The 22,266-nt window shown below is 45.9% G+C and overlaps 1 protein-coding gene across 3 annotated transcripts in view; it reads right to left on the bottom strand.

Moving 5' to 3' along the window:
* Positions 1 to 8,207, bottom strand: part of Tnks (tankyrase) — a 370,913-nt gene extending 362,706 nt beyond the window's left edge. For 2 of the 3 annotated variants that reach the window (XM_065454424.1, XM_065454425.1), the window contains exon 1: positions 7,901 to 8,132. In XM_065454424.1, the coding sequence (XP_065310496.1) occupies positions 7,901 to 8,093 (193 nt within the window). In that variant the 5' untranslated portion in view covers positions 8,094 to 8,132. Of the gene's footprint in view, positions 1 to 7,900; positions 8,133 to 8,192 lie in introns of those variants that run through there. The other variant, XM_065454426.1, reaches the window with a different exon arrangement.
* Positions 8,208 to 22,266: the final 14,059 nt, after the last annotated feature.

The following is a 22,266-nucleotide window of genomic DNA, read 5'->3' as shown; positions in this document are numbered from 1 at the left end:
AGTGCTCAGCGATAGAAATGCGATACTCAGACAGCATGGCAGTCAACATTTTTTGGGGCTACCGTTGGATGCTAGGGACATTGAGCTGATACAGTCTTGTGTCACATGAAAAAGAGTCATTTTGATGCACCGTGACACAATTGGGCCCCCTCAGCGGTCACCCAGCGCTCACCGGTGGCACAAGTATCACACTGGCTGCCATACGAGTGTATCGCTTCTCAATCGCCGAGCACTGTACAGCATACCCAATTAAATCAAGCAGGCTAGGTGACTATTTGTCACAGCCCTGTTGCAAAGGGGATGCCAAAAAATTAACTGGAAATAACACAAATAATCTAAAATTGAAAAGGAAGGGGAATGCAGCAATAACGAAACATGGAGCCACTTTGGCACTACAAAAATACAAGGTGGTGCGAAGAATTTAGAAAAGTGTAATGGTGCCAGTGCTAGCGTTCATGAATGCAATTCTGTGTTATAAATCTGAAATCTTGTCGGGAATGAATTAACCAGAGGGCGGCAAGGCAACTGGCTTTGGGGGCCCACAGTAAAGCCGTAAATGAGGCAAAGCAAGGTGACAAGGGTTGGGCTACTTTTGAAATCAGAGAAGCACAGAGCAAGATTAGTCTTGACAAAAGACAAAGGAATTTGACGAAACAGTTCTGCGGGAATCCGCAAGGTGGAGGGAAGTAATTAATAAAGGGAAAATGAGACATCCACCCAATCGTGGCAATTGCTACAAAGGAAACCCATACGGGTTCCTCGAAAGAAAAGCCTCGCAGTTGACGAAAAATTCGTCCTGGTTTGGGACTCGAACCCAGGACCACCGCCTTTTTGAGGGAGCCGCTCTACCATCTGAGCTAACCAGGCGGCTAGCAGATGGCAGGGCAAAGTCGAATTTACCGACAACTAGAAGCTAGAAGCAAAGGCAGGAGTTTGACGAAACAGTTCTGCGGAAACCTGCAAGGTGAAGAGCAGTAATAATAAAGGAAAAATGAGACATCCACGCAGTTTTAGCAATTGCTACAAAGCAAACCCATACTGCAGTTCTGCAGAAACCCACAAGGTGGAGGGAAGTAATTATTAAAGGGAAAATGAGTCATCAACCCAATTGTAGCAATTGCTATGACTGAGGGGGTTTGGGTGGATTGGGTGGATTGAGTGGGTTGCCACGAGTGCATGTTTCTGCAGAACTGTTATGTCAAACTCTTGCCTTTGCTTCGAGTTGTCGATAAATTTGACTTCGCCCTACCAACTGCTAGCCGCCTGGTTAGCTCAGATGGTAGAGCGGCTGCCCCGGAAAGGCGGAGGTCCCAGTTCGAGTACCGGACCAGGACGAATTTTCCTTCAAACTGCGAGGCTTTTCTTTTGAGGAACCTGTATGGGTTTCCTTTGCAGCAATTGCTACAATTGGGTGGATGCCTCATTTTCACTTTATTAAAGACGAAGGAACATGGATGAAAAGAAATGGTCAGTCAAAGCGCACAAATATCTGCTCCTCTAAAGCGCATAACGGAATTGAGGAAGAGGTAAAAAAAGTTGGCAACCGAGAATGTTGGCGAGGTGGGCAAATGTGGCAGTTTGAGCACGGCCCCACGTAAACGGCACGTCGTTCTTCAGACGATCAGTAAGAGGTCGGTCAATCGCTGCGAAGTCTTTAACGAAGCGTCAGAAGTAGGAGCAGAGTCCTACAAAACTTCGGACCTCTTTGACGTGACAGCATGAATTTTCTCCGGGTCTGGTTGAATACTGGAAGCATCGAAGAGGTGGCCCAGCACTGTATTTTGCCAACAATCGAAGTGACACTTCGAGGAATTTAGTTGGAGCCCAGCCTCACAGAGCTGATAAGCGCTCAAGGTGTGTCTCAAATGTAGGCAAAAGTACGAGAATGTCGTGCAGGTAGCAGAGGCATGTTGACCATTTGAACCCTTGAAGCAAAGAGTCCATCATACGTTCGATAGTTGCTGGGGCGTTGCATAGACCGAATGGCATAACTTCGAATTGATATAGACCATCAGGAGTGACAAACTCTCTTGGTCTTTTTCATCCACAGAAATTTGCCAATAACCAGACTGCAGGTCTATTGATGAAGAGTAGTTGACACCGTGGAGACAATCGAGGGCGTCGTCAATGTGAGGCAAAGGGTAGACGTCTTTCTTGGTAATGCGGTTTAGATGATGATAATCTACGTAGAAATGCCATGTGCCATCTTTCTTTTTAACAGGCACCACGGGCGATGCCCAAGGGCTCGACGAAGGTTCAACAATGCCTTTGGCAAGCATCTTGTTCACTCATCTTGAATAACCTTACACTCCGAAGCAGAAACTCGATATGGCCGGCGATGAATGGGACTGGCATCACCAGTATTTATGTGATGCTTAACAATTGAAGACTGGCCCAGTTGGCTGTTGCTGAGGTCGAAGATGTCGTGGTAGGAAACCAAAACGCTACACAGAGCTGCTGCTTGTTCAGGCAATAGGTCCGCAGCAATCATGAGCCAAAATGTTGCTTCAGGGCAAATAGCATCCTGTGGACATGGTGAAGAATCGAAGCAGACGTCTACAGAAAACATTGTGACGTGGTCATCTCTAATAGCACGGAGCGTTGCAACCGATATGTCTTTGGGTAGAACTTCCTTTGTCAGGCCAAAATTGACAACGGGGAGGCATGTCCGGTTATCGGCGACGGTGACGATGGAGTGGGGCGCAGTGATATTGCGCATCAAAAGGACATCAGGAACAGGTGTGGTGAAGTAATCATCATCGGGCACAGGAAAAGATGATACCAAATCGACGAAAGTCAAGGCTTTAGGCAACAGGTAGACGAAGGAGGTCGTACTAAAGTTGTTCGGCAGTTCGGCACGAATATGCGCGAGTAGAGGAAGTTCGAGGCAAAGGGTACCAGCAGAACAGTCGATCAAAGCTGAATGCGCCGTAAGAAATTCAAGTCCAAAATTAGGTCACGGGGACAATTGGTCAGCACTGTAAAAAGAACAGGAACGTGGCGGTTGGCGATAGTTATACAGGAAGTACACATTCCAGTGACGTCAACAGTGCTGCCATCAGCCACGCATACGGCTCGAATAGTACGAGGCGTGAGAACCTTCCCGAGTTGACGATGGAGGTTACAACTCATTATGGACACCTGGGCTCCAGTATCTATTAACGCTGTGAATGTGAGCATCAAGTAAGTTCTGGTTCATTGGGAGGGTCAATGGAGGACTTCGACACGACAAAGATAATGCAGCACTACCTCCAGGAGCTGCATGGTCTAGTTTTCCATCCAGGAGGGTCTATAATTGGTCGGCAACGAATAGCGGCGTAACTGGGGCAACGGGGACCGACGGCGCTGAGGTGACGGTGAGCGAGCAAGACTGGCATCCACGGACACATCAGAGGTAGGAGGCATACGGCAAGGCGAGTAAAGGCGCAAGTCGGCATATGGGCGAGGAGACGGGGAAAAGGAGCTCGAATACAGCAACGTCCAGGAGGTGCAGCAGTGGCGAGCGATGTGGCCAATGCAGAGGCAACGGAAGCAAATGGACTTGTCACCCAGAGTTCTCCACTCGGTAGGGTTACGGTACCTGGGAGGGGAATACAGATTGGCATGAGGCGTAGCAGTCAGCATCTGTCGGGCATCAGGTCCGGATACGGAGCAGGCAGCAGGAAAACCTAGGTTTGCAAATTCTTGCCGCACAGCTGCCTGAATGAGAGAGATCGCTGGGGCTGGTTGGTCAATGCTGGAGTCAAGTAGGCATTGATGGAACGACGCAAGACTTGTGACGTGCTCATTTAAGGGTGGTGAAGCGGTAAAGTCCACACAAGATGACGTCGCAGCCGCGTTATGGATTCGGGAGAACTGTGGAATGACGCGGCGGCTTTTGGCAAGCTCAAAATGGCGGCATTCCTTGACAATAACGTCGACCTTTACTGAAAGTAGCCCACTAGAAATATTTCGGCTTAACATTAACGAGTGACTTATCATGGGACTTGCACATAAATACCATCTGCTCTGACGCTTTCCGGAAACTATGCCTTCTGCACCACAAGCTCAAGACTGCTCCACCTAGTGTTAAACTACTCTCTTACTTTTCCTTAATTTGGCCAAAACTTGAGTATGCTTCCATAGTTTGGGACCCTTACATAAAAATTTACGTTAAGAACCTAGAAAGAATTCAAAGAAAAGCAGTACAATTTATTTGCAGTAAATTTAAGGCTACTGACTCCCCTACTGCATTGCTAACCATAAACGGCATTGAACTATTACAAATTCGAAGAAACAAAAGTCGACTAGAGTTTCTTTCAAACTTAATTAATCATAGGATAGCCTTAGACACCGCAAAATACGTATCCCCCTTGATAAGCAGACCCACTCAACACCATTACCCTCATTTTCCAACACCAATTTTCGCAAAGACTGACACTTTTCGGTACTCTTTCTTTCCACAAACAATAGATGACTGGAATAAACTAACTGAAGCATACCCTCAGCACCCGTGAGCTGTATACCATTTGTGTAAATAATCTTGTTATTTCGTGGATTAATTATAGTTGCATTGTAATCAAGTTTACATTTTTCTTAATCGTCTACCTTATGACCGAACAATTTGTGTGAAAAACGTTTTACACACTTGTTTCATATTGTTCTTCTGTGTATATAATCTTCTGTATTTTGTTCACCCTGCTTGGCTTTCTTGTCTGCAGTATTGTGTAAATAAATAAATATAAGTTAACATGGCAAAAAGCATCTTGTGAAATTTCAATCTTGTCTCGTGTCCATGCAGGAGTGGAATAAACTGCGAATTTACCAGCAGGGTGTAGAGGACTTTCACTTTACTAATGCAGTTAAAGAACAGCGCATGATGACAACAGAGAACCTGCATTTGAATTTAGATTTTAAGACTATAAGTCCAGCGTGGTTCAATAAACACAAGCCACCTGATATTCCTAGCACAAAACGACACTCGGTCTACATTATGCCTGCAAATTTTCTAGTTTATAGCACCAAGTTAGAGAACCAAGTTATGCAACAAAATCTTTTTTCATGTTGCTAGCACAAAAATGACTATTTTGTGACATTTATACAGGTCAAATATTACGCTGCCACCCTTTGGACCACCCGAAAGCTCTGTACAGGATGATTTGTCCAAAAGGCACACTGAGGCGGGGCATTCACATGAACAAGCCCATGATGTGTACGCTAAAATAAGAACAATGCGAGAGCAACAAAAGACACACACACAGTGCTGTACGTCTTTCTTCATATGTCTCCCGCACTGTTGTTATTTTAACATGAACTACCAACATGCCCCAAGTAGATCTCTACCCTTGATATGTACGCCTTTCTACAGTGAAACTGTCCTATTACTCACCTGCTTTATATCTCACCATAAAATTTATTGCATTAAGTTTCAGTAATTTAATTTACTTCTACGGTTGCAAACATTCACCAATCGAAAGTACTTGGTGAAACTGCAGCACTACTAGCGCTAAGACCCATTCTAATGGGTTATATAATGAATTAAAGAAAAACAAACAAAAACAGGCATTTCAAGAACACAATGTGAAACCCATTTCCCTCAGCACACCTTAACATAGCGCATGGCCTCCATGAGGGCAAACCTCTGTTGAATCATTCTATGGTCAGATCCCACACACTGTCGGCCACTTTTCTGTAGCTTTTAAATAATCACATTCCGGAAAGTCACTTTTGAAGCAATTTTCTGAACTTGGAAGTTGCAAAAATAATGCCAATTGTTCTGTTACTGCCTAAAAAGTCACCAGTCACTAAAAGACCAAAAATTCACTAAATCTAGCGACAATATCACAAAACAGGCGATACTGGTCATTAAGTCCACAATCCCTGCATATATTTGCACTGCATTTGTTTCAATAAAAAAAAATCACACTTTCAACACCCAATTTATGTGGCTGCCAATGCCCTGTATTTGGTCTGCACATATAAAATTTCCTAGCTGTGGAAGTCCAAGCAGCTGCTGTGAATGTCACTTATGACATTTTCCGTAATAAAAAACTGTTTTTCAAATAGAATAATCCTTTCAAGTGCTTTCTGTGGCACTTGGCAATCAATTCCAAATTAAGCTTGGTTTCCACCGTGTATCGTACCAAATCAATGAAGGGAAATGCACCAGCAGGGCTGTGCTTTTCGAGCAATACCTTTTCCTGGTGATCTGGTCTTACCCACTGGGCAAAAGTTTTTTTTTTTACTTTCGTTTTTCTTCTGCTCTTTGTATTTTTTTCTTTGTCTTATGATTCCGACCATTGACCCGCACTCATGCTTAGGCCACTGAGCCATCCTTTTCATTAAAGTTCATTCTCTCTCTCGATGCTAATGCGTTTCAGCGTTTTCCACGGTCGTGAGTGGCCATGTTCGACGCTCCGGCCAGTGCCAAGGGTCTCTTGACCAGCTCAAGAACGCAAAAAGTGCAAACGGCATTAGCATCGGGAAAAGGTAATGCTACAAAATTGTGGCCCTGAAGTGGCAAAATTTGCGTCGCACACGAGCCAGAACACTCAAAGCTGGCTGGTGGCCATGGCAGCAACAGTAGTACCACGCCAACATTTCAGAGCTTGTAGTGTGTGAGGACCACAAGACGGAATATTTGGATCCAGGGTTTCTCCAGCACAAGTTTAATGCAAGGGATATTTAAAACACAATTATTTCCAAATTGTACTTTTCACTACCTTCACTACAAAGCATGTTGGTCATAAGCTAACTGTAGATGGGACACCTGTATTCTGACCCACTAAACTACCTTGGACTACTTTTTATGCGATTAGTATTGTTAGCACCTACGTCCAGATCTAACCGCTTTCCTTTCACACCAACTTGAGTCACTGGGTGTGTATCGCTCTTCATAATAGATGTCATAACATATAAAGCATATTACCAGTTACACACCCATCATAAGACTGATTGCTAAGTGGGTGAACGTCGCCAATCATCTCGAAAGGATGGATATTTCTAAAATTATCTATTTATTCTTCGCTTATTGAATGAACAAATGCTTTTCATTTCGGGCATCACGCATTGTGGAACATCAATAGGTGGCCCCGCTATCGGCTCTAATACCTTCGCCGCTGAAGTCTCTGAGCAGACTTCACAAGCGGCGCCGCCACCGTCCTCGCGAATATCAGAGCTGCTGGATTACGAGCACGTAACGGCAGCGCCCACCTTTGACATGCTGCTGAACAGCACTGAAAAGACCTGTCGATACAAATCATAAATGGTGGTGGTATGAGTGCTGTAAATATTCACTAATGAAATCACGGCACGAATGTCACGAACAACAAAAAGGTGACACACAATACGCTGACCTCGTACTTAATTAATCATTTGGTTCAATCAAATCCCAGCACACAGAACGTTCACTTCTTTTTTTCTGAAAAGTGCACAAGGAAGCGACTAGTGTCGGTCGCTTTCTTGAGCTTTGTTTACTGTAAACGATGATAAACATGTCTGGCACTTTCCATGGCACGCGTAAAATTTATCGCGTATAGCACAAGCGGGAGGTCGAGGTGTGCACGAAGATTTTAGGTGCAAAGTCACATTTGCGACGGCACAGAACGTTGACAACGATGAGCACACGCTCAAGTGGCAAGAAGCCACAAGATAGGCAGAGGCTACAGGGCGCACCGTAACTGTGATGAATATATATTGCAGAAAGTTTGATTTGTCTTCCCTGTCACGCGGGAAGATTCGATCAACAAGTACGAAGTACTACAATCGCAAACAACAGAACGAAATGAAAGTCAAATGTGCTTAAAGATAACCATGTAGCAGTGCACGCGCAGGCGTTCGATCTGCAGTGTTCAAAATTGCCCGTGTGGCAGAGGTGCGCTAACGTGAGGAAATACCAGTGAGAGCAGAACGTTAGGCCTACCAGCAGCAAAATGAAGAGGAGTAGACTTTCTTCCTGTAGTATCCCGCGAGTTCACATTGTGAGGCGTAACCAGCTTCTTAACACGGGTCACATCACCGTTTCTGCAGCCTTCAAATAGCTCACGACCAGTGTCGGACCCCGCCGGAGGTGCATCAAGAGATATTGGTAGATGGGCCCGTCGGGTTGCCATCATCCATTACGTATTACGTGATCACGTCCAGGGTCCAGGTCACTGGGAGGACAGCAAGCTCTAGTTTCGTTTTCGAAATTACCGACTTCGCTTTGCACTTACCGTTGTTTCGTTATTATTTCGTAGCAAGACCGCATTTATTCTTCAATATGCAACACTGGCGCAGTTACCCCTATCACATCACAAATCTAATTTAATTTCTAACGAACGACATTTGTAGAGGTTAATGTCATTATCACCACGCGCTACTACACAGCGAAAACTAACGTCAGTTGAAAATGATGACAATGACAACAGTACATAAAAGAGAGGCAAAAATAGCGTCAAATACACTTTTGGCCAAAATTTTTTTTCCGTTGACCATTCGTTTCACAACGTGTTTTTGGATCAATAACCTTGTCGACACTGCCAACCAGGTCGAGTCAAGCCAAGCCAAAGATTAAGGAACATTATAGTGCCTAGTATAGTGCCTAGAATATACTGGCTAGTGTGCCGTTCGTGGCCTCCCGGGTGGCACCAAATGCAATGAATGCCGGCGGCTGCCGCTAGGGGCGCTGCAGTGCAGGTGAGTGCCGCGGCACAATCCGGTCTTCGTAGCCCGCCGTGTTTCCGCAGCATCGGCAAGCGGGCTGCTGCGCTTTTTGTTTTTATTAAGCTGTAGCAGCAGCACAGTTCAAATGTGGGCAGCTGATTTATAAATCAGGGTTTGTTTTGATTACAACAGGCTTCTCTAGCGCTTGTCGCTTGCGTGAAAAGCGTGTGCTAGCTCAGCTGGGCTTCGAGCGGGGAACCTGATGTGTTTCTATGCTGGCGAAGAGAAAACGTAATTTCTAAGGCAAATGCCTTGGTCTCCATGTTCCAAGGCCGTGTTGCGAGGTACAGAACATATCACACGATCCAAGGAAGGCCAGAAACGAACCAAAGCATGTCCAGCCGTGTATAGGAGATGCTAAATGATTAGCAAATTTAATTATTCATTATAGTTATTGGATTAAGGGGATAAGGCTGAATTAGAGGGATTAAGGTGTATTAATTAAGTATTAGAGTGAATTAGAGTAGGCTTTACAAGGCTTTCGCCTTCGTACGTGTATATCTTCGGCGATAGCTAAGGACACTTGTTTTTTTATTCTAGCGATGATGGCAGCGTAATAGGGTACATTTCAGGTTACATTTTTCATTCTAATAAAGTAAAGGAATTCTAAGGTTACGTTACTGTTCTATTGATGTTATATTAATGCATAACCATTCAAAACCGCTGTAACCGATCATCTTTTGAAATGACTTGAATTTGTCTGTTCTTTCTTTTTATTTTATTTGCTGCTATTTCTGCCTATTATTGTTGTCCCCATAGGTTTGAATGTTTTTTGATTGTTTGTAAACCATGTACCCATCTCCTCATAATTCCCATTGGACCCTGAGGATAGGATAACAAGCAAAAAAAAAATGCCTGTAAAATGGACTGCACGTGGTGTTCTGTGTACTATACATTTTTTAATACCTGGTAAATACGTGCAGATTTATTTTTATGTTTGATATACGTGAACAAAAATAGGAAACAGATCTTTCATTTAAGCGTAACAAAGATTTTAGTCATGCGTAAGAACAGTCAAACGGAGGCATATAAGACAGCCCTAGATGAAATAATGTACACATACATGAAGATAATAGATCGCGCAGTGACGTAGTTTAAGGAGCTTCTGCCGTTGCCTTTGCGCTTCCCTCTCTTTGTTGATGCCTTTTACAAAAAAAAACCAAAACCTCAAGAAAATAAAGAACTTTGCAAGTGCTTTCAAAGCTGGTTTTTCACGCTCTGGTCACCCTAGTTGGGAAAATGCCAGCTGTCTGCAGCTGACCTGAAAAATCAGCTAGACTCGCTACTGGTACCTTGTTTCTGCTGAAGAACACAGTAAAAGCATCTTCCACGGCCTTCACAGCGGTTGACAACGTCTGGCTAATATAGACAAGCAAGGCCTCCATTGTCAAAATGGGAAGTACAATAATGAAGCAGCGTCGTTACTAGCTTCAGCTTTACTTACGTAAAAGAAGCCTGCACGATGTGGTCAAGAATTTTGGGCAGTGATCTTTCGTGCAACATAACCTGCAGTATAGTAGATCAAAGCACTACTGCTCATTTTTTCTTGTTTTTTCCCCTGGTACTCAGGAAAAGTAAGCTGAATGCTTAGCATAATGCTTAGCATACGATGGAAGAATACTTTCACCGTGGGCGTGTGTTATCGCGGGGAATCTCGTGGACAACATCATTCACGGTGATAGAGAACGCGCGCTCGGCTATGCTGTTTTCGAAATGTTTTTCACAAACCGCAGCAGTTGGTGCCGGCCTTCTGTCCGTTCTCCTGATCATTCTTGCCCATTCTGCTGCCGCTTCGTATCAGATGGTAGAGTGAACAAGGATACACGCCCTTTGTTCGAGCGGTAACTGCTTCTACACAACTGCACAAAGCAGGTCCTCTCCTCGCACTGTTTCTATAGCTTCGGCATTTTTTCACCACCGCCGCATAGATCTCGCAATGACAGGCACACGAACATAACAGCCACGCACTCACTCTTTGACAACACCAAGGACAAACACGCAACGCTGCTATAACACTGAAAACGCAAACACGGAAACCGACGCAACAGCTGCGAAACTGATATGCGAAGCAGACGACACACGCAGTCCGCACGGATGGATGGATGGATGTTATGAGCGTCCCCTTTGGAACGGGGCGGTGGCTTGCGCCACCAAGCTCTTGCTACTATGCTGCCTAATATCCTACCTAGGTTAACCCATGAGAAAAAAAAAAACACACTATGAACTACCACGTCCAAATTTTCTGATACCCTATTGCGAACTGTGCTTTTGTACGTCTCCGTCCTTTGTCGTTTCCCTACTTTTCTTCCACCAATCCTCCAATCGCCTCTTACTGATGTCTATTGCGGACCTGTTTGCTTTACCACTGCTCCCGCTGAACCCAAGGGCTTCAAGGAGGCCAGTGGTGCCTAAATCGACCGCTGGATAGATGTCTTCACATTCTAATAAAATATGCTCCGTCGTTTCCCTAGCTTTACCGCAGCAAGCACATGCTTCTTCTTCCTTCTTATATCTCGCTTTATACGTGCGTGTTCTAAGGCATCCCGATCTCGCTTCGAAAAGTAATGAGCTTCCCTTTGAGTTATCATAAATGGTTTCTTTCCTAATTTCGTTTTTTTCCCCTTAAGTAGTTACTCATGGCAGGTTTCTTTTCCATTGCCGCCACCCATGAGATTAATTCAGCCTCTCTGACTTTCCGCTTGACCTTCTTTGTTGCTGTGTTGCCCACCCCACAGGCCGCATACTTGCTGGTAAGCTTCCTAGTTCTTTTCCTCCACTGTGAATCAATGTTTTGCCTGTACAGATACCTGAACACTCTCCCCGCCCACTTACTTTCCTCCATATTCCTCAGCCGTTCTTCATACTCAATTTTACTGCGAGCTTCCCTCACTTCAAAACTAGTCCAGCCCATATCCCCTTGCACAGCTTCATTTGTAGTCTTCCCGTGAGCGCCCAATGCGAGGCGACCCACTGACCTTTGGTTCCCGTCGAGTCCTGATTGTACCCCTGATTTAAAGCAAACAACCGCATTTGCAAAAGTAAGTCCTGGAACCATTACCCCTTTCCACATACCTCGGAGGACCTCGTACCTATTGTATCCCCATAGCGCTCTGTGCTTCATTATGGCTGCATTTCTCTTCCCCTTGACTGTTATGGTTTTTTCCTGTGTTTCCATATATCCGTTGCCTTCGTTTATCCATATACCAAGGTATTTATATTCTGTTACCCGAGGTATTTCTTGGCCCTGTATCTCCACTGTCTGTTCACTGTTTTCATTGAATACAATAACACCTGATTTTCTAACACTAAATTTCAAACCTAAATTGTTGCCTTCCTGTCCACAAATATTAGCCAGACGTTGCAAATCACTTTGGTTGTTTGCGAGCAACACAATGTCGTCTGCATAAAATAAACCTGGGAGTTGCTGCTCTATTACTGTACCTGCCTGTTTGTATGAGAGATTAAACCCGATATTACTTCCTTCTAGCGCCCTCTCCATCCTCACCATGTACATCATAAACAGCAGCGGGGATAAAGGGCACCCCTGCCTCAGTCCCTTGTTGATATGAACTTTCTCCGCGCTCCTCATCCCTTCCCATTCAACGCAAACAGTATTTTCTAGGTAAATCTCTCTCAAAAGCTGTATACAATCGTTACCTAAGCCTTCCCCTTCCAGAATATCCCACAAAATGCTGCGGTCTACGTTGTCGTATGCTCCTGTAATGTCCAAAAAGGCCACATACAACGGTCTGCTTTCTGCTTTTGATATTTCAATACACTGAGTAAGAACAAACAAGTTATCATCCAAACGCCTACCTATTCTAAAGCCATTCTGAAGCTCTCCCAAAATGTCATTATTTTCTGCCCATGCTTGAAGCTTTAATTTGATTGCCTGCATTGCTAGCCTGTATATTACCGATGTAATGGTCAACGGTCTATACGAGTGAATTCTGTCTTTCTCCCCCTTACCTTTATAAATTAAATTCATTCTACTTTGTCGCCAACTGTCTGGTATTCGTCTATCTTTTAAAGTTTTTTCAACTGCTTTCACGAGAGCTTCCTTACTTTTTGGTCCCAGTTCATTTATCAGCCTAACGGGAACCTCGTCTAGCCCTGTGGCTGTGCGCTTAGGAATTTTCTCTTCCGCTTTCTTCCAGTTTAAATTTGTAAGCACTAGCTCCTTGTCCCCTTGGGTCTCTTTCATGCTCTTTTTCTCTTCAAAAACAACCTCGTCCTTGCCTTGGAAAGATTCGGCTGTTACTTTTTGGATGTAATTTATTGCTGCTTCTCCTTCCAGTCTGTTTTCATCTTCGTCTAGGATATGTTGTTGTATTGTTGTTGATTTCCTGCCTAATAATTTTATGTGATTCCAAAATATTCTAGGTGCGGCCTTCTTTTTCTCACGTATTTCTGACAACCAACTTTCACTTTCACCTTTTAATTTTGCTTGCACCAGTATTTGAACCATAGACTTTTTCTCCCGGTATATTTCCCATTTACCGGTTACTTCATCCTGTGGCAACTGCGCCTTCTTTGCCTGCCTGTGCTCTCGAGATGCTTTCTGTCTTTCGGCGATCGCTTCTCGTATCTCCTTGTTCCACCAGCTTTTCGGTTTCTTTTTTCCTTTCCAATGAACGTGTTGTTTCTCTTTCCGTATTTCTGTCGTTACTACACTTAGAAGCTCACCATACTCCCACCCCTTACTTGGCGACTTGCCAATTTCTTCCTCCACTCTAGTGACTATATTTGCTATTTGTTCAGCGTTCAAATTTGGGCTGGCCATTTTGCTTTCGTTGCTCTCTTTCCCAACTACATATCCCATTTTCAAAATGATGCGTTTATGGTCACTCCCTATGCTGCTAAACCCTTCCTCATCGATGACCATTTCTCTCAACTTATCCTGAATTCCTTCTGTCATGAGACAGTAATCAATGGTCGATTGCCGGTTTCCCACTTCCCATGTGATCTGTCCTTCACACTTAGGCCCTGTATTCACGATCACGAGGTTATGTTGCTCGCAAAGGTCTAGCATTAACTTCCCGTTATTGTCGGTATAGCCGTCTAAATCCTCTATGTGGGCATTCATGTCACCTAATAGGACTATCTCAGCACCATTCCCGAAACCCCTAATATCAGCGCTTATGCATTCCACTAACTCTTTATTCTTCTCTGTGCAATTTATTCCGGTCCACAAATACGTAACTCCAAGCCAAGTTTCTTTCCCACTCATTGTACCTGATAACCAAAGATGCTCTTGACATTGTGAATTTACTCTTTTCCATTTGGCTCCCTGATGGATGAGCATTCCGACTCCCCCTCCCTTTCTTTCCGACTTAGTTCTGTTGCACCCTTCCCATACATAATTCTCAATAACTGGCGGCTCTTCTGAGTCTCTAAGGTGCGTTTCTGTAACCGCATATACCCCTATTTGTTCTCTATGTAACTGCTCCTCAATCTCTGCCCACTTTTCCTTTCTTCTGCCGCCCTGCATGTTTATGTAGCCTATTGCATGGCGAGCTCTTGTTCTTGCTTTCCTCCTTTTCCTCTTATCGACGGCGATGCTCTTCTGCTGTTCCCCTAGGGGACCTTCTTTATTACTACCTACTCTGACCTCCCGAGCGCCCGCGGGCCCCCTAAAAAAGCAACAGCGCGACCCCCAAGTCGCCAGCCCACTTCTCGTGCTAGCCTGTAATTGAAGTGGATCCCATCTCGTTTAAAACCACCACAACTTCTCACTTCCCTGTTTACTTCGACAACCTCAAAGCCTTTCTCTCGGCTCATTTTCCATATTGCCTCATTGGCAGCCATTACGGCTCTTTGAACGTGACTGTCACGCACAGGCACCTCCGGCACCGTGCACACCACGATCTGCACCTGAGGGGATAGCTCGCGCAAGTCGTCCACCCCCTTCGCCAAGCGCTGGGCTAGTCCTGGCCCTTTCCTGTTCAGGACGTCATTTAGCCCACCTGCTACTACGACAAGGTTGCGCACGTGGGCATTTTCCGTGAGCTTTTCTTTTGCTCGCTCCATGACAGAACCCAGTGTCTGCCCTGGAAATGTCCCTACCGCCACTCTTTTGTCGCCTTTCACCCTCTCCACAATTGCTTTTGAGCACCCAGCCATGTTTGAGTCGCCAGCGATGATCACCCTTTCACTCTCTCCTACCTCTCCCTGCTTCCCGGCTTCCTGTGGCTGCAGCGTCGCCTCCCGCGGGGCGTGTTGCGCTGCTTCGCTATAACTACGCCGATTCACCGGCGGCGAGCTGACTACCGCTTGCCCTGCCACCCTGCCCCCGACTTCGCATGTAGGGTCTACCCTACTTTCTGTGCTTTTTCCTCCGGCTTGGTGTCCCGACCCATCATTCTCCGCTGCGCGCGTCTCAAGCGCATCGAGACGCCTAAGCAGTTCTGCTCTCCTTTCCTTCTCTTCTCCAAGCTCGGCCACGGTTCTTACTAATTGCGCGGCCTGCACCGCTTCCACCTTGACCAACTCGGCGACTTTCGCCTGCAAAGCTAACCGCCTCTCCCGCTCCTCCTTCAGGTCCGCTTTCAGCTCCTCGAACTTGGCTGTCCAATTTCCTTCCAGTTTTTGGACTGCTTCCCTGACCTTTTCGCACAGCCTGCACGCAAAGCTAGACTCTTCCGCGTCTGCTAAGCTCTGGAAACTGGTCTCGTCGAGGGAGCACCAGCGCAGGCACTCGTCGCACTGCACTTGCTCCGCATCCCCCGCGGCCTTCCCTTTGTTTGGTTTCATCGCTAGGCCTACTTCCTCAGGCTCAACGAGCACGTCCGCCAAATCACTTCGAAGAGCTAGCTGAGATAGTTACATAGGCCTATCAAACAGGTCCCGCCTAGCACCCAGGCCCAACGAGGGAAACCGCCAGACCCAGACAAAGCCGGCACGTTTACCACGCTTACCACGAATTCAAAATTTGCGCCCCCGCTCCATGCAAAACAAAAATCTTCAAAAACATCAGCCAACAAGAAGAAAAAAAGACCACCTAGCCACGAACGAAGTCGCTAAAGCCTCGACACAGGAGCGTCCGCACGCCCAATTACTATTTAAATACAAAAAACAGCTAATAAAAACAGAAGCAAGCTCAAAGCATGCACAAAAACTTATGATTTCGTCGTCGCCACGGAGCTCCGAAACGCACGTCCATCCGCCACAAAACGAACAGGTTATAGACCCCACCCGCACCCACCCGTGTGGCAGCGACCTCTGCCGGCCATCGTGGGCATTCATTGCAGGCGGCGCCACGCTCGCCCATTGAAAAGAGCTGGTGGACGGCACACTAGCCAGTATATTCTAGGCACTATATGCCTAGAATATACTGGCTAGTGTGCCGTCCACCAGCTCTTTTCAATGGGCGAGCGTGGCGCCGCCTGCAATGAACGCCCACGATGGCCGGCAGAGGTCGCTGCCACACGGGTGGGTGCAGACTGCGTGTGTCGTCTGCTTCGCATATCAGTTTCGCAGCTGTTACGTCGGTTTCTGTGTTTCTGTTTTCAGTGTTGTAGCAGCGTTGCGTGTTTGTCCTTGGTGTTGTCAAAGAGTGAGTGCGTGGTTGTTATGTTCGTGTGCCTGTCATTGCGAGATCTATGCGGCGGTGGTGAAAAAATGCCGAAGCTATAGAAACAGTGCAAGGAGAGGACCTGCTTTGTGCAGTTGTGTAGAAGCGGTTACCTCTCGAACAAAGGGCGTGTATCCTTGTTCACTCTACCATCTGATACGAAACGGCAGCAGAATGGGCAAGAATGATCAGGAGAACGGACAGAAGGCCGGCACCAACTGCTGCGGTTTGTGAAAAACATTTCGAAAACAGCTTAGCCGAGCGCGCGATCACCGTGAATGACGTTGTCCACGAGATTCCCCGCGATAACACACGCCCAGGGTGGAAAAATTCTTCCATCGTATGCTAAGCATTATGCTAAGCATTCAGCTTACTTTTCCTGAGTACCAGGGATAAAAAACAAGAAAAAATGAGCAGTAGTGCTTTGATCTACTATACTGCAGGCTATATGTTGCACGAAAGATCCCTGCCCAAAATTCTTGACCACATCGTGCAAGCTTCCTTTGCGTAAGTAAAGCTGAAGCTAGTAACGACGCTGCTTCATTATTGTACTTCCCATTTTGACAATGGAGGCCTTGCTTGTCTATCTTAGCCAGACGTTACGAAGGTTACAAACCCTGTCATTTAATAATCCAGTGAAGCTGCATGCTATTGAGCTACAATCTTTTTCAGCCGAATGTAAATTCTGCGGGCAAAAAGCAGATCTCTACCATATGGTATGGGCCTGCCAGGCTAATAGTGCCTTAGAAACTATAAAACAGCCAACGTGGGAAGGATGGGAGGCAGCCCTGTCCAGCTCAACCCTCAAGGACCAGCGAGCCCTCGTGGAAAGAGCTAGGGTGGCGGCCTTAGCCAACGGAATTCCGGAATAGGAATCCGACCACCCTTCTCCTAACTCCCCTCTCCCTTTTTTTCCCTTTAAATAAAACGTTTTCATCATCATCAACCGCTGTGAAGGCCGTGGAAGATGCTTTTACTGTGTTCTTCAGCAGAAACAAGTTACCAGTAGCGAGTCTAGCTGATTTTTCAGGTCAGCTGCAGACAGCTGGCCTTTTCCCAACTAGGGTGACCAGAGCGTGAAAAACCAGCTTTGACAGCACTTGCAAAGTTCTTTATTTTCTTGAGGTTTTGGTTTTTTTGTAAAAGGCATCAACAAAGAGAGGGAAGCGCAAAGGCAACGGCAGAAGCTCCTTAAACTACGTCACTGCGCGATCTATTATCTTCATGTATGTGTGCATTATCTCATCTAGGGCTGTCGTACATGCCTCCGTTTGACTGTTCTTACGCATGAATAAAATCTTTGTTACGCTTAAATGAAAGATCTGTTTCCTATTTTTGTTCACGTATATCGGACATAAAAATAAATCTGCACGTATTTACCAGGTAATAAAAAAATGTATAGTACACGGAACACCAAGTGCAGTCCATTTTACAGGCAATTTTTTTTTTTGCTTATTATCCTATCCTCATGGTCCAATGGGAATTATGAGCAGATGGGTACATGGTTTACAAACAATAAAAAACAAACATTCAAACCTATGAGGACAACAATAACAGGCAGAAATACCAGCAAATAAAATAAAAAGAAAGAACAGACAAATTCAAGTCATTTCAAAAGATGATCGGTTACAGCGGTTTTGAATGGTTATGCATTATTATAACATCAATAAACAGTAACGTAACCTTAGAATTCCTTTACCTTATTAGAATGAAAAATGTAACCTAAAACTTACCCTTAAAAATTACGCTGCCGTCATCGCTAGAATAAAAAAAAACAAGTGTCCTTAGCTATCGCCGAAGAGACACGTACGAAGGCGATCGCTTTGTAAAGCCTACTCTCACCCTAATCCTCCTTCATCCACCCTAATCCTCCTTAATTAATACAGCTTAATCCCTCTAATTCAGCCTAATCCCTCTTAATCCAATCACTATAATGAATAATTAAATTTGCTAATCATTTAGCATCTCATATACACGGCTGGACATGCTTTGGTTCGTTTCTGGCCTTTCTTGGATCGTGTGATATGTTCTGTACCTCGCAACATGGCCTTGGAAAATGGAGATCAAGGCATTTGCCTTGAAAATTACGTTTTCCAGCATAGAAACACATCAGTTTCCCACCTCGAAGCCCAGCTGAGCACACGCTTTTCATGCAAGCGACAAGCGCTAGAGAAGCCTGTTGTAATCGAAACAAACCCTGATTTATAAATCAGCTGCCCACATTTGAACTGTGCTGCTGCTACAGCTTAATAAAAACAAAAAGCGCAGCAGCCCGCTTGCCGATGCTGTGGAAACACGGCGGGCTACGAAGACCGGATGGTGCCGCGGCAGCCACCGGCATTCATTGCATTTGGTGCCACCCGGGAGGCCGTGGACGGCACACTAGCCAGTATATTCTAGGCACTATTGGCCTCGAGCTCCACCACTGGAAAAGCTGGCGCCACCGTCGGCGTGACGTGCTAGGAGGGATCACGTGGACATAGCGGCCGCGTCGGCTGCTTCGGGCGGGCCGAAGTGAGCTGAAAACGAGTTTAAATTCCCTCGTACGCTGCGGTCCTCATTAGGTGCCGAAATTTTCCCGCTTCGAGTGTCTCCTTTACAACGCTTGAAAGCACTACAATAGGTAGTGGCTGCCTTTGAAGGCGCGCAACATAGTAGGCTACTGCTCGGTGCAGCAGGGCCGGACGCACGTAACAGAGGCCGGTGTCAGGCTTATTCACACGTAGCCGCAGGACAAGAAGTTGCGTGAAGCTTGGCTCGTGAAACATAAAACCGGCAAACAGTCATCGGCTACAACTCGGGTATGCAGCAAGCATAGGCGCCCGGTCTGCGATGTTCCGAAAACGCGCACTGAGACGCTCGCCCGAGTCCGCTGCCCGACTAATGTCATGACGGTTTGGTCTATGAACTTGTCGATGCTATAGATACTGGCAAATCCAGTGGAGTGGAAAGGCAGCGGTAAGAAGCACATTTAAAAAAAGCATAGCATATGGTCATGTTTGTGTTATGAATTAATGCACTGGATTACAAAAAAGGAGCAGCGGGAAATAGCATGCTGAAAACACCGATAAACATACAGTGCGACGTAACTCGAGAAATAGTATTGAAAGGTCGAAGAATTTAGAAGAAAAGAAAGATTTAATCGTCGCGACGGCACATCACAGTCCTCGTAGGCGTTGAAGTCTCTACAATGAAATTATTTTTGAACAGCTCTGATAGCGCCCACGCAACAATGGTTGCTTGTATACTGTCAAATGCTCATATTCTGCGGCCTAAAGCTCATGGCACGGTGCGAAAACGCGCGCGCGGCGAAAGCGAAACAGTGCGCGGACAAGCATGCAGACGTGCAGGCAGTCGCTGCGAATCTGCGCGATCGCTGCATTGAGGCTTCGTTCTATTACACTCCAATTAGTTATGCAAACACTATAAGAACATATTTCACATAGTTTGCTCTCAGCGTTTACCTACCTTTCACGCAAGAAGCCGGTTCGGGAGACCCCATCGCGGCGACCGCGCGCAGTGGCGTTCGCTGTACGTATTCGGTAAAGAGATAGCGTGTGTAAACGATTGTGTGCTTTCAGTTTGCCCAAGATTATTATTTAGACAGTAAGAAACTTCTCTCGTTTCGAAAGTGCTTACAGAAATGTCCGGGAGAGCTCGCGCGTGGTGTTTTCAGTGAGCGCTGACAGCAAAATCTATGAGGAGCGCGCCACGTGATCCCTCATACGACGCCAGCGAGGCGCTTCCGATAGATGGCGACTCCGTAACTCCTCGCCGCCAATAGCAACATGGTCAGGCCATAGACATAGAGAAGGAAATTCCATAGAGTTTCCTACAATTTTGTAGGAAACTCTATGGGTCAGGCTACAGTGTAGTGACATGGCGTAGTAAAGAGAAGGATAAGAAAACTTTATTGGAATTCCTGTCCTGAAACATGGTAGTATGGTCCCTGGAATATTGATCATAATGGCGGAGAGGTGCGAGCTCTTTCTTATGTTGGTTACGTGGCGAAGAAAGCATTTATCGACAACGGCGTCCGCGCGGTTCTGGATGATTATCACGACCTGTTTAGCGTCGGTTCGTATGTTGACCAGCCGTGAAAACTTATAATCACTTCCAAATCACAACTGGTAGATTGAACTACCCTCGAGTGTGAAGAGGGAACGCCCGGTATTCTTGCTTGTAAGGTGCCTGAATGGTGCGGAGGAGCTGCGGCTGCTTGGTCGCTCCCTTTTTCAGTGAATTGACTAGCTGCTGCGTGCCCATGTGCACAAATGGTTGAAGCTTGGTCGTTTTCCGATAGAGCTAGCCTAGCAGGACTCTTTGAGGAACTATCAGGCGTTGTTTGAGATATCTTTGGCCTTAGTGAGGTCAGAGGAACTGGTGAGGCTTATGCGGTGCTGACTAACGGCCACGTCCTCTACTATGGGGACAGTCATAGAGTTTCTCACTACATTACCTAGAGGGAAATCTGGCGCTGCGGCGCTGTCGTATGCATGGGAATGCCCATAGAGTTTCTCACTATAACACCTAGAGGGTAATCTGGCGCCACCATCTAAGGGAGTTTCTTACGGAGGCACCGTGCCGTCATGGGAATGACGGTATATGTGTCTGCGAGGCTCGTGTTGGCTGGTGTTGTAAGAGGCTTCGTCTAAAACGTGGAGATGGCTACGCAAATAACGCGTTCTCCAAGTAAAATCTTCATAAAATGTTTCCATTCACGCATATTACATCTTTACTCACCCACGATGCATGACCAAGCGAAGAAAAGCAAGAACAGACGACCAACTGTTCCAAAGCGAGCGCGAACCTTGTCGTCTGTCCTCCAACTTTAGCGGCCCGCTGATATTTTTTACGTAACATGTAGTCGTACACACACGGAGGAAAGAAACTAAGGAGAGGCCCTACCCCCATAGAGTTTCTCACTACATTACCTAGAGGGAAATCTGGCGCTGCTGCGCTGTGGTATGCATGGGAATGCCGGTATATTGTGGATTCGGATTGGCATCGTTCTCGTAGAGACAGGACACCTTGAAGGGCCGGCGTTGGGCGTACCCGGTGAACGCAACGGGTACGTTGCGTTCACCCAAATAGCCAACTTATTACTGATTTGGCTTGGCTCCCGTTGGATTTTTAAAAGGCGGCGGTAGTGCGCTTTGGACATTTCTTGAATTTCTTGTGAGCGTCTGTGCAACAAGGTGTAACCTTTCTCTATGGTGAAACCTTTACGAGGTGTTTCTGCGTTGTATGTTCGATTTAAGTGGTCTTCGCTGCCGTGGTTAGTTTGTTTGGCTGGTTAGTACATGTGCAAACGGTCTTTTGTGATGTTCTGGAGTTATGGAAGGTCGTCGCCCCTATTGCAAGTACTTGCGTTGTCGCGACATCATTCGAACACTATACGATCAGAGCAGAAACAAGTGCTGTAACCTACCCCGGTTATTGTGTAGGCGTCAGCTCTCGAAGTATTGGTCAATGCACGGTGGGAGCCCGTTTTATCTGCGGATGCGTGCTTGCACCAACTCTGACGAAACTCTGATCATTCGGGACCTATGAAAGCAGTGCTGTGTTGTTTTTGTTCCCTGCTTAGTTCGCCTGTTTACATACTCGCCTGAATCTGTGCTATTGTGGTTTTTAAGTTTTCCCCCGTGGGTCTGTACCAGATACCTCGCATTCAGCTGCTTGTCACCTGTGGTCGTTTATAACTTTGCTGCAGAATTTTGTCCTTAAGTCGAATAAACTTTGGAAGGAAATCGTGAAGCTTTACTCCCGGAAAGCGCTTGTACGTCCATAGAATTTACAGTTCAAATGCAACACATATCCTCATTTAAATTTTAGAAGAATTTATAGTTTCCGTAAATTGAAATTGCAGATAAACAGAATTCAATAAATTGAAGATTTCTATATGCACACCAAATAAGTTCTCCAAAGTAAAACGGTTTGTTACATTAAAGTTCAATATATGGAGGTCTAATTGTACAAAATTGATTGATATAGGGGTTGATTGGATACAG

Source organism: Dermacentor albipictus, chromosome 1 (genome assembly GCF_038994185.2).
Source record: "Dermacentor albipictus isolate Rhodes 1998 colony chromosome 1, USDA_Dalb.pri_finalv2, whole genome shotgun sequence".
Taxonomy (NCBI): domain Eukaryota; kingdom Metazoa; phylum Arthropoda; class Arachnida; order Ixodida; family Ixodidae; genus Dermacentor; species Dermacentor albipictus.
This window is presented reverse-complemented; position numbering and strand designations above follow the sequence as displayed.